The sequence below is a fragment of the Heptranchias perlo genome, chromosome 36 (assembly GCF_035084215.1).
Source record: "Heptranchias perlo isolate sHepPer1 chromosome 36, sHepPer1.hap1, whole genome shotgun sequence".
Lineage (NCBI taxonomy): Eukaryota > Metazoa > Chordata > Chondrichthyes > Hexanchiformes > Hexanchidae > Heptranchias > Heptranchias perlo.
This window is the reverse complement of record NC_090360.1, coordinates 16,531,476-16,543,369: the sequence shown is the minus strand read 5'-3', so window position 1 is coordinate 16,543,369 and position 11,894 is coordinate 16,531,476. Positions and strand designations below refer to the sequence as shown.

Below are 11,894 nucleotides of genomic sequence, written 5' to 3'. Positions count from 1 at the left end.
CATACCGTGTAAATATTCATAGTATCAGAAGGGCCCAAATGATACCACACGCTGATCAGTAATCGTGACTGGCGCCTACGAATTGCCAACTTTAGCTTCGAGATCGACCAATCAATCCTGTTTGGAGAAAATTATATTGATTGTTCCACCAAAGCACAATATATTCCGATTAGATAACCATAGTACTGGTTGAAGCCATTAAAAGAAATAACTTGCATTTAGATAGTGCCTTTCACATCACAAAGCGTTTTACAGCCATTGAAGTACTTTTCGAAGTGTAGTTACTGTTGCAATGTAGGAAAGTTAGCGAATTGCAGTTCAAAAATGTGAGGGCTCAATCTAGCTCGTTATATGCACTGGCTTCCTAAACCAGTATCAATTTGTATTCAGGTGCGAATTGAAACATTAATTAGTCAGAATTATCTGGGCAGCTCCGACTGACCATTTCAGAAACGTATCAGTGTTCCCAGTAAATCCTTCGGGTTCGCTCTGAGATGGTGAAAGTCTCCCGAATCCATCCATCACTCAAGGAGGTCATTCACTTTATTGTGGTTACTGTTTATTCATATCTAGAAGAGCTAACCCCGAGGCTGATGTGGCGCAATATTCTTGACCAGTAAAATGGGAAATGATACAGGACCATCACTATTAACCAACAGAAAGGGGAGAGGAACGTAAACACCCGGCTGCAGTACATTTAGAATCACAGATTAGTTGCATTGATACAACGTGCAATAATAAAAGGCATAGGAACAACTATCAGTGATAGTGTGTTTCGGGTTGCTCTCCACATTTTTCGTGAATTGAGCTGTAATTCTAATAACTAGTGGTGCTCCAGTGGTGTTACTGGCAAGCTAAGGAGGAGATAGGGCACCGGCCGCTGTTTTTTTTAAAAAAAAGCTGATTGGATTGTCTGGGACCTAAGGGGCTGAAGCCGGGAAGGGGCTGAAGTGGGGAGGGAGCAAAACCCAAAGGGATTACTGGGGAGTAACTGCGAGTAAGGGAAGCAGAGCTGGAACACACTCAGCGCAGAGACGGGCGTCTTCAAACCAGGCTATGTAAGTTCAGACATCTCCCCATTGGCTTGCTGTAAATGGAGTTGCAGGTAATCTCTATTTTATTCCTAGGAACACGAAACAATCCACAATGTTTAAAACAGCACTTGTTAAAAGCTTCCTGGTTCTCATCTTGGGTGGGGACTTTCGTGGAGATTGCAACCTGATTGGCTAATATTTACTGCATTATGATTGGGCAGAAAATGTTAGGGGGGGGGGGAGAAGGTTTTGTACAATATGATTAGTGAACAACAAAAGCAGAAAATAACCAATTCGAAAGGAGAAAAAGACATTGAACCAACGAGAAAGAAGAGCTTTGCATCTCCAGATAAGAAGACTGACATGTTTACAGTGGGCATTATATTCACAAAGTTCACAACAGGCACGTAACATTTTATTAACTATATAGACAATTAGAGAACAACTAATACTTCAGAATGGTATTTACTTTGTGTCTGAATTTTAAATGTCTATGCATTGAAAAATGTAGCTATAAATGTCAATTATATGATCGATTCCAGCACTATCTTTTCTCTTACAAACTACAAAATATTATTTAGGTACATTAAAATCACAGCTTTACTCCTTACTTCTAATTATTACTGATCGTCGTCGAAAACAATGGAACAATGTGGATTTTATTTTGGTTTTGCCCCTGGAAGATGGTGTGTTAATTTGGTACAGTTTACTAAGAATAATAGTAAAACACGCCGCTGATATCGAAATGAAGGGCGCGGTGATGCTCATTGACACGAAAGTATCAGTATAAGTCAGGAGTCACTTCCTGCTTTGACTCCCGGGCACAGTTAAGTCATGATGTGTGACTCGCCCTCAGAAGGCTGTCGCAGACCAGTGTGAGTTTGTATCAGGTGCAGTATAATTCCAGGCCTGTGCTAAGCCGCATTTTAAAAGTGGACAAATCACTTTGGAAACAACTTATGACCATCTGACCTGGATGATTCAGTGATGTATTACTTTTACCAACCTGGAGGAGTTACTCAGCTTACGAAAGCATATACGACCAAAAAGATCAATTATACCAATGTTTTTCAAACTTTCAATTTCAGGGCATTAAAGCGATTATTTTGTTGCACCCGTGTCCAGTGAAATCATAGGAGTTAAGCGACCGTCGTCATCTTTAATTTACTATGATTTTCGGTTGTTTTCTCTAGATTTTGATCCAACGTGTATTTTTCGGAGCCAAATGGTAGCAGTTAGTTACTTAGATTCTATAAGTGGGTTTCACATTGATACTAAAAGAATAAATGTAACTATAGTTCCAATTTTAAGGATCATTGAATTTGTATTAACAGGAATAATAAAAAAAATTTTTTACCCGGACATTGATTAACAAACTAAAGCGGATCAACCCTTTTTGGCAAACATTCTCCACATTTTCTTAATTTTAAGCGGTTTATTGTATTAATCGTTGCCGATTCACACAGTGTGGTCGAAATTAGTGACATTGTCCCTGAAGCATTACACGATTCTCCTTGACAAGAAAATGAAGATAATGGAAAAATCATCCAAACTATATGAAAGCAAATGATAGATAAACTAGTAACAATTACACCAAAGAAAATCCTATAACACATTATACACCAAAATATATGTTCTCAGCCAGTTACAAACAAGGCGGACAAAATGAGGGGATCCAACTGTGCCATAAAGTCCTGGAACTACACTCGAAGCCGGGAAGCACATTTCTTAATAACACACATTAGGCAGACATTTTATTATAAATATTTAAACTTCTGGAGAACAAATATGGAAGGACAGTGATGTATTATTTCACAGTGGGTGGTATTAGCTGAGAACTGAGACTAGAACTATATCCAGTGTGTGTCCATAAAGTGACAATTCACCCTTGGTATTTAATTATATTATGTAAGAATACATGGCATTCTATTTGAATGACATACTACGCTATTTATACTTAACTATATGTGCTGAAGCTGTGGGGGAGTAAATTAAGAAAGTCCATGCAAGTGACTTCTCATAATTTCCTTGGCTTTCTCCAGCGCGGTTCCGGCAGATACCTCGACATTGGGTGCGATACCTGCCCCTTCCCAGGAGGCTCCTTCCAGGCTGGAAGACCTGACGGTCGGGATGTTCAGGTAAAGGTTGGTGTCGGCCACATGATAGGTTTGTGGAGGGTGGCATCCGCCGCTCGTCACCTCACCAACAACGAGAGCCCTTCCCAATCTCTTCATTACGAAGACGAACTCCTCCGCCGCCCCTGAAGTGACGTTGCTTGTGAGGAGAATTAACTCCCTTTCAGAGCCATATCGCTCCCCTTAAAACACAGAGCAGCAATTGCAAGGGATTATGGCAAAAAGCTAGTAACGGCGCGCATTTTGTGCTTGAACAAACAAATGCCACGATATATCTCGTTTATCTGTTACCTGCTACCAGTGGGATGGTCCATAATTCGGAGGTTGTATCAGTAGGTCTGCTGTAAATGGTGTCTAGGAGCACAGGATTCCCATCATCAAAGAAATAGGAACACAGGGCTGGGATAGAAGATGTAGGTCCTCCAATGTTGTACCTACGCCACATAAGATGGGTTCGAATTAGTTAAAGTTGAAAAAAAAGTATTAGAGTTTTCGAAGCATGTTAAACGGCAATCAGAATAATTTAAACATGGGGGAGTGAAGAACTTTGAGCGGTCAGCTGACTGATAAATACTAATGCACTGTTGGTCTTCGAGTCTTCACTCGCTTTACTCAAAAGTCAAGTCTGCTTTTACACCATAACCTAATGAAACATCAGAACGACTCTTTCCTAACTTGGTTTGTGTTTCGCGCTGCATTAAATGGTCGACTCCAAACTATACAGCATATGTATCTCGACGGACAATGCGTTGCTTCAACCATGTACAGATTTAAGTTTGCCTTTCAGCAATAGAACGCAACCATCTTACAGTAGCTCCTCCTCAATTTTTTTTGATGGACTAGAGATGGCAATCGTGGAGTTTTACAAGTAAATTTCTGTTTTTTCATGTAAATTCAAAAACTATTGTTGAATTTAGCATACTTGTTCCAATCGATTACCATCAGAAAACACGAATGCGACTTTTAAAGAAGGAAAATGTAACCTAAGCATTTTTGTACTGTATGTTCCAATTATTTGATTATAGATTTATCTGTAAACAACATCTTCAAAATACATATTTTAAAATTTTTGATGCAAAAATATTTGTATATAAAGAAAAAATTGTGATTGTATTTAAATATAACAAACGCAGAAACCTCAACTGGCATGTTTCCAGTTTGTAAAATGAACTCAGATTATACATGATAGATTTGCCTTTTGTCATATTACACCATAATGGCGATGTAATTTCCCATTACAACTGTAAGAAAAACAAACCTGTAGCACTGTCCTTCCGGTCAAGTGACACGATAGAAAAACTTTCATTTCAAAACATGCATCTGCTCTTCCTGTCACATGATTGCAACAACCATCACACGGTAGCTAGTTTCACCGTAACCATTTGTAACAATCAAAATGACATTCACCATAGTTCCATAAAATAACTGGATCTCACTCCAGCATTGTAGTACAGTAGGACCTGTAACCACGTGACAGTCAATTACTATTTATATAGCCACAATTGTCACCACACTGTCTGACGAATGCATTTGCTAAAATTTATTTGATAATATTATACAACGCATCATGATTTTGGATTTATGGTTTTATGATTCTCAAAACATCAGTAAAACTCCCAGATTCCCATGTATTAAAAACTGAATCTGACTCTTTTGGTCACATAACCTGAAACAGTCAGAATTGCAAACGCAACCCCCAAACTACTGGTTACAAATCCTGGAAACTTATATAATAAAATGGAATTCAACGTAATCAGTCACCCTGAACATGATTGTCAAAGTTCAAAGACTACATAACACTCAATGTGTTGGGTGACCCTGCATTAGTTCCAGGGTAGCTGTTTTCATCAAGGTGAAGCATGCTAATGTTGGGGAATGGAACACTTTCCAGTTTGGGTGTCCAGTATCAGCATCAAGCGCTCCAGTATATCTATACAAGGGTATAGCACAGTTGGATGCAGAGTACAGCCCCCTCTATTCTGCCCGAACAATCTGCTGCTGTCCCAACTTCAGAATAGGACCCTCTATTGCACTTGTGTGGCAGTTGCCATTTCCCACTTCCCACACCAGTCATCATTTAGGGTCTCTGGGTAAGAGTGCCAAGTTAATGCCAAACTGTGGGTACTTTTATGTTTTGTGCCTAAACTCCCTGGAAGGTAAATGGTGACCTCCCAAACGCATTTCGTATTGGACCATTACAGCCAGCTGAAAAAGATGACTTTCATCCAATCAATCTGGGCTGGATTTGAACTAAGATCCCCAGAACTGAAAGACCAATGTCTAACTCACTATCCCATCCAAAGTCCTGAATTTTTTTTGATTCACCTTGATCAGCCATTATAATGTATCAATTGTCATATTTTTATCACCCCGTATTTCCTAATAATTATTGGAAGCTGGATGTCAGAACGTCTTGAAAACTTTCCTGTAATTTTTTATCCCTGATATCGGGCAGCCATTGTTAGTGTTTCCCTGTTGATGCAGGGAAGCCAAATTTGTCATTACCAACGGTGCACTTGCCTGCATACCCAACCAACTGTAGCATTAAAATACGTAATTTCTCAGCAGTGCAGATAAGTGGAAAAAACTTATAATGAATGGCCAAGGTATATTACAGATCAGCCACATATTTGTGGCTTACATCTGTACACTATTTAAGCATTAGCTAGACCCACAATAACTCTAGTCAGCACATGTATCTATAAGTACTCTCCATTTACTTCCCTAGAGTGCATTTCTGCACTGGAGGTCACCGTGGAACTTGTGGGCAAATATTTTGGAAGTACTGTACTATATTGTTAGAGGATTACAGTCATTATTTATTTTGCTATATCTCTGTGTTACTGCACATGACATGAACAAGGCTTGCACTCAGATGAGTACTGCTATTTTTGCATTGACAAGACAATCTTTCCTTTTCTATTCCATACTTTCAGTTGCTCAAAACTACAGCCCTTTTAGCAAAGATTAATGAAACGTGTCTGGTTGATATGTTGCTTTTCAGCAAATCCAATTCGCTATACTGCAAACTTCGATACTTGTGGGCAACTGAACATGCTGAGAATGCAGATGCCATTTGCAAATGGGATGTTTGGAAGAATTAGCCATTGGGACAAACTTTTTTCTTCTTGCTCATTTGTCTCCATTTGCCGCCTCTAGGTCTTGCTTCGCACTGACTCCACTGCTTTAAATGCTCTTCCAATATGGTTCTGCTTCCCATTTAATCTATCCACCCACCCCCACCCCCCCTCCCCCAAAAAAAACAGCATTGGTCTCTTTTGCTCTAACTCTTCTAGTGATGCAAATATTAGGGAACGCGATTGACGGATGGGCCTTTCTCAACTTCACTCATGATGGAGAAAAAAGTTTAAATTAGTGGTCTTGGGGGGAGAGGAATTGGTGAAAAGCAAGGAGAGGTTATAGAGGGAATAGGAGAGAAATGTAGGGGGGAAGAGTGCAAATTTGGAGTTGCAGCAGCATTTGGAGAAGTGGGATCAGAGAAAAAGAATGAGTGGGATGGGTAAATACTGAATCAACACTATTTAATGTATTCATTATTATTTGTCCTCTATGAGTTCTTTCATATTATAACTATAAGCTCAATCCCAAGTACATTTGCTTTGCAGGGAGGTTGTAGTTGTAGTGTAAATAAAGGCTGAATTTGGAATGCCATCCTGATACTGAAAAAAGCTAAGAGAGACTCCCTGGGGAGGTGGTCGCACTTTGGTTAACTTCAGAGTCACTTTGGGCCATCACGCCCGATTTACGCTACAAGTTTAGTCTGGATGAACAGCTTCACATAGATCCTAAACTTGTAGTGTGAATGCACTGTAAATCGCAAAGTTTAAATGCTGTCTCCAGTTACTGTAGCAACTAACAGTTCATATACTGGTGTCCTCCAAGGGTGATTGCGTACCTGTGACTCTGGCATTTGTGATTATTGGAGAGAAAGCAAATTGCAGATGTTCGAATTTAACCCAGATGGCCATGCTCTGTAGGACTGTAGTGCGTGCACCTTTAGTCGATGCCACAAGAGGAGATCCTATATTTACCTGAGAAACAGTCATAGAGAATCACAGAATCTTACAGGACAGAAGTAGGCCATTCCGCCCATCGTGCCTGTGCTGGCTCTTTGAAAGAGCTATCCAATTAGTCCCACTCGTATTCCGACCTGGTTTGCTTGGGATAAACTAGGATAGATTAATGACATGTCATCATGAGACTATAATTTGGCAGCAACGCTTTTGATTGGTTTGGAGTATCTATGATCCCTGCCATATGATCAGTATGTGAACCGTTTATTGCGCTGCAGGGGAGACTCAAACACCGCATTACTAAAGGCCAAGCTTAGCTACATGACATAGCCAACACATGAAGACTATTCGAGCGCCCAGATGACTCTAATGCAATCGTCATTAAATGTTGGCAGTGCACAATAAGCAGCAGAAGGAACGGTGCAGTTTTGCGCGATATTTACATCTTTCAGGCAATTAGGGGATTCGGAATAAGTGCAATACTGCACATTACCGGCTGGCCAAGTTACACCGTATGTTACCTAAGATCCACAATCAGGGCAGTGGTGTTTGCAATTTTGTTCCATACATGCTCCACCATTAGATCTGATACTTGGGTGATCAGTTCAATGTCACCGAACATGTCGAATCGGAGGTAGCCGACAGTATTCTCAAACACCTTCGTTTGGAAAGAGAATTCGATTAAGTCCTCAAACATCTCAGGGGGCGGAATCTAGGAAAAGGACATATAAATAAGACTGAAATTAATATACACCGTTACTGAGTAGATTGCTTGGTCAACTTTCTTAATTGAGCCATGTTTTATTTCGGATAAGAAACCTACCGGCATCGGGACTACACCGGGAATATGGTCCTTTGAGTTTTCAGGGATATGCGCTACCTTGAGATGTTTATCGCCGGACAGTTTCTGAAGGTCCTCTGATAATTTCTGAGCCAGCTCAACCTCAGAATTAATTATGCTGTACTTCCCCTTACTGACGATTTCAGCCATCTTCTCAGCCACTCCCGCACCGGTTTCAGCAAAGGCATAGTTATCAGCTACCAGTTTTCCGGCTGTCCGGACAATCCATGGTATTTTGGAGCGAAGCTCGATGATGCAAAGTGCAACGTTCATGGCCTCGTTACCTTGGACCGTAACGTGCGGTTCAGCTCCAGAGAGGCTCCATACTCTTCCCGTGACGGCGCTCAGGACAACTTGATTTGGAATAGATACATAGAGATTGCTATTTTCTATCCTGTATGTGCCTACAGACAAGGCGCCTCCTATAGTTGGTTCCCCTATGACTGTTGCCCTATTCAGGTCTTTCATTGCTCTTGTGAATGCCTCTGCAGCAGAACCTGTAATATGACTGGTTAAGATGTAGATATCCTTATGAGAGGCGTATCTTTGGCCCAGTACTTTAGGCATTGTCCATATTTCTGAACTAGTCAAGGAAGAGCGGTCAAACACTGTGTAAAGATGACGGGCAGGTTCCGGGTCAAAGAAGTAAGAGCATAAAATTGGAACGGCAGTTGAGTAACCACCAGTGTTGTATCTCATGTCAATAATCAAAGTGTCTGTATTGACCAGTTTGTTCCACACTTGGTCCAATAATTGTGGGCCAATAACCTTGATGATTTCTGCATTGGCCATCATATCAAATCGCAGGTACCCTATATTGTTTGGTAGCACTTCGATTTTGAAAAGGGCATTAATGATGTAGCTGAGCTCTTCAGGCGAAGGTATTTTGCCAGCGTGCTCATCCGGGACATTAGGTTCGGTGTCGCTGTAGAAAACGTGAAGCCGGTGGTCACCAGAGGTCTCCTTAAGGTCTGAGGTCAACTGAGAAGCCAATGACTCATAATCTACAACGGGACGATACAAACCTTCCGACCGCTTTGAATTGAGCACCGAGCTGATCTTGGCAGCCACCTCTGGGATGGCATAGTGGACGTTTAGAAGTTTCCCCGTGTCCTCCACCAGCCCAAACACTTCAGCATGGAACATTATAATTTCCTTCGTCTTATCCAGCGCCTCTTCGGCCAATACTATCGCATCAGGTACCACACCGCCGCCTAACCAATACTCTCCATTATTATCTAAGAAATTTATGAATGGGATTGTAATAACTAAATTGGTATTTTCTATTTGAAATGACCCGGAATGAAGTAGGCTGCCAGATGTGATCTCCCCAATCACCGTGGCTCTGCTCAATGACTGCATTAGGTAGGCCAGTTCTTCAGCTGAGGTGGCAGTGTGATGACTGGTGAGCACATAGACGCCTTTCTTTGACCCATAAGAGTTTCCTTTCAAATTAGGAAGTGTGGAGAATTCTATCGTGGCGTTGGTCAGCCTATTATATACAGTGAAAAAGCGAACGGGTGGCGTTTGGTCTTGGAAGTGGGAGAGCAACACAGGCACGGCGGCAGAGGAGCCGCCTATGTTATACCTAAGATCTATTATTAAATGATCAGTGTCTTCGATCGGTTCCCACACTCCCTTAAGTATGTACGGGGTTAGTTTTACCAGCACAGAATCATCCGGAAACTCATCGAATCTGAGGTATCCTATATTGCCTGGCAGGATCTTCACTTGAAACACGCTGTCGACCAGATGCTGGAGGAAAGTAGCGTTATCTGGTAAGTCCACGGTAGGGTTATGCTTTATGGTGACTGGGGGTTCTGACCTTATTTTAATCATTAGTCGTGGATCTTCACAGGTGGCCTGGAGCTCAGAGTTAAGTTTTGCTGCCAGGTCTTGCTCTGAAATCACAGCCGAGTAGGCAACTTTAGAAACCTGGCGGATCAGGGCGGGTACACGATCCACGAAGGAGTAATAATTGTCCAACATCTCAATAACTGTCTGGATCACATTGGGCATCGACTTCCTAACAGCTAGAATAGACGTTGCTTTCTCAAGTGCATTTTCTGCATTCACCAGAACACATGGGAAAACGCCGTTTACTTCCCAACTCTGCCCGGTGATGGGGCTGATGGATCTTGACAGGGGAACCGTGATGAAGAAGTCGGATGACCCAATGCGGAACTTCTGGATATTGAGTGACCCACCCGCTGTCCGCTCGCCCACCAAAAGGCCCCGGTTTAAGTGCTTGAGAATGTACGCCACATCCTCAGCAACTCCCTGGGTGTTCTTACTGATCAGCACCAACAGATCTTTATCCCTGCTGTATCTTTCACCCAAAAGACTGGGCAGGGTCCATATATCCTTGGTGGAATTGGACGGACGGTCATAAATAGAGTCGATGTGAATTTCAGGGTCCGCGTCGCAAAAGTAAGAGATCACGAAAGGAATTCCAGAGACCTGCCCACTACCGCTGTATCGGAGATCCAGAACCAAAGCGTCGGTGTTCAGGATGTATTTCCAAACTGTGTCTACAAGAGTCGGGCCAACCATTTTGATGATGTCCTCTTCAATAACGTGGTCAATTCTTAAGTAACCCACGTTGTTCTCTAAAATTTCGAATTGGATTGAGTGCTGGACCAGGGCTACAATCATCTCGGGGCTCGGGGTAGGGAGATCCACCGGCTCAGAGAACGATGCTCCAGGTTCGTATGAGACCCAGAGGCGAGGGTCGTTCAAAGCCCCCTGGACACCCGCGGACAACACAGTGGCGAAAGTTTGGGGGTCGGTCACGTGCAGTATTTCTCCGCTCTGATTGGCTTGTCCGATGGCTTCTTTCATCCCGACCAAGTTTTCTGGGAAGCAGTACATGTCCAGTAGGATTTTGGCCATGTCCAACATTAGCGTCGACTGGAACATCTCACCACCGGGCACATTGCTGAACAATAAAACTGTCAGCCAAAAGTAGGCGCTTCCGGCCATGTTTCTTTAACGAGGTAGTTTTCCAGCAAAAAAAAACCACCCCCAGTCTATCAGCGATAGAGACCCGAAGGAAGTCTTAATACTTTACCCAGTCTTAAATCCTGAGACACCAGATGAACCAGATTACAACCGTTCATTTTCGTTGGACGTTTAATCTCATTAGACTGGAGTGCATCAGCAAAGCAGCACGGACCACTGCCTATAAATAAAATGGTATATAAAAATTAACTTTCGCAAACAGTGACGTGCGTACACCAAGCTGCTTCCTGAGCGTTTGATAATGTAGAATTCTCGCCACAAATGTCAAGTCAATACAGGATTAGGAAAGAGTCCAGTCAGAACCTGTCGGATTTGTGTTCTGGTCAATTTATTTGACGTATACTCAAGAATTTCTGATTTAAAGTTTATTGATTCGAGACATTCTTCAAAATATAAGAAAATCAGTACACTCAGAGAATAAATTAGGGCTCTTGATATTCTAATATTAATTCTGTTTCCGTTCTAATTCCTATTTTGAAGAGGTTACGTTTGCCTCTCTAAATTGCATTGTATAACGTGAAGCCCACTAAGCAGTAACCGCTGTGCTTTTCACAAGTACAGAATAAAAGCAGCCCGAGTTTGCCCACCGCATAAAGTAATTGAAATCTGTTGTGACTTTAATCCCCGCACAATATGTGATTAACTTTTTAACACCGCCAAGCAACATATGGCCGTGTCTTACCACTGGACTCAGCCAATCGGAGGCGCTTGTTGCGTGGGGACATTGGTACTGAGACTGCTTATCGCTTTAGCAGTCACCAGTTCGGGTCAGTGTAATCAAGGGTGGAAGTGGGCGAATAGCAGCAAACAACCAATTCCTAATGTCGGT

At 42.0% G+C, this 11,894-nt stretch overlaps 1 protein-coding gene across 1 annotated transcript; it reads right to left on the bottom strand.

Moving 5' to 3' along the window:
- Positions 1-2,927: 2,927 nt before the first annotated feature.
- On the bottom strand, positions 2,928-11,026 carry rbp3 (retinol binding protein 3). Its single transcript, XM_067972370.1, has 4 exons — positions 8,027-11,026; positions 7,725-7,915; positions 3,461-3,603; positions 2,928-3,351 (listed from the first exon to the last, which is right to left on the bottom strand). The coding sequence occupies exons 1-4, from the start codon at positions 11,024-11,026 to the stop codon at positions 3,026-3,028; spliced, it is 3,660 nt and encodes a 1,219-aa protein (XP_067828471.1). The 3' UTR covers positions 2,928-3,025.
- Between the last annotated feature and the right edge of the window lie 868 nt (positions 11,027-11,894).

Excerpts from the sequence above, each read along its gene's own strand:
- rbp3 (XM_067972370.1), bottom strand. The coding sequence starts at position 11,026 with ATGGCCGGAAGCGCCTACTTTTGGCTGACAGTTTTATTGTTCAGCAAT. Across the intron at positions 7,916-8,026 it reads CCGGTGTAGTCCCGATGCCG|ATTCCGCCCCCTGAGATGTT; the intron begins GTAGGTTTCTTA and ends TCCTTTTCCTAG. Across the intron at positions 3,352-3,460 it reads GACCATCCCACTGGTAGCAG|GGGAGCGATATGGCTCTGAA; the intron begins GTAACAGATAAA and ends CTGTGTTTTAAG.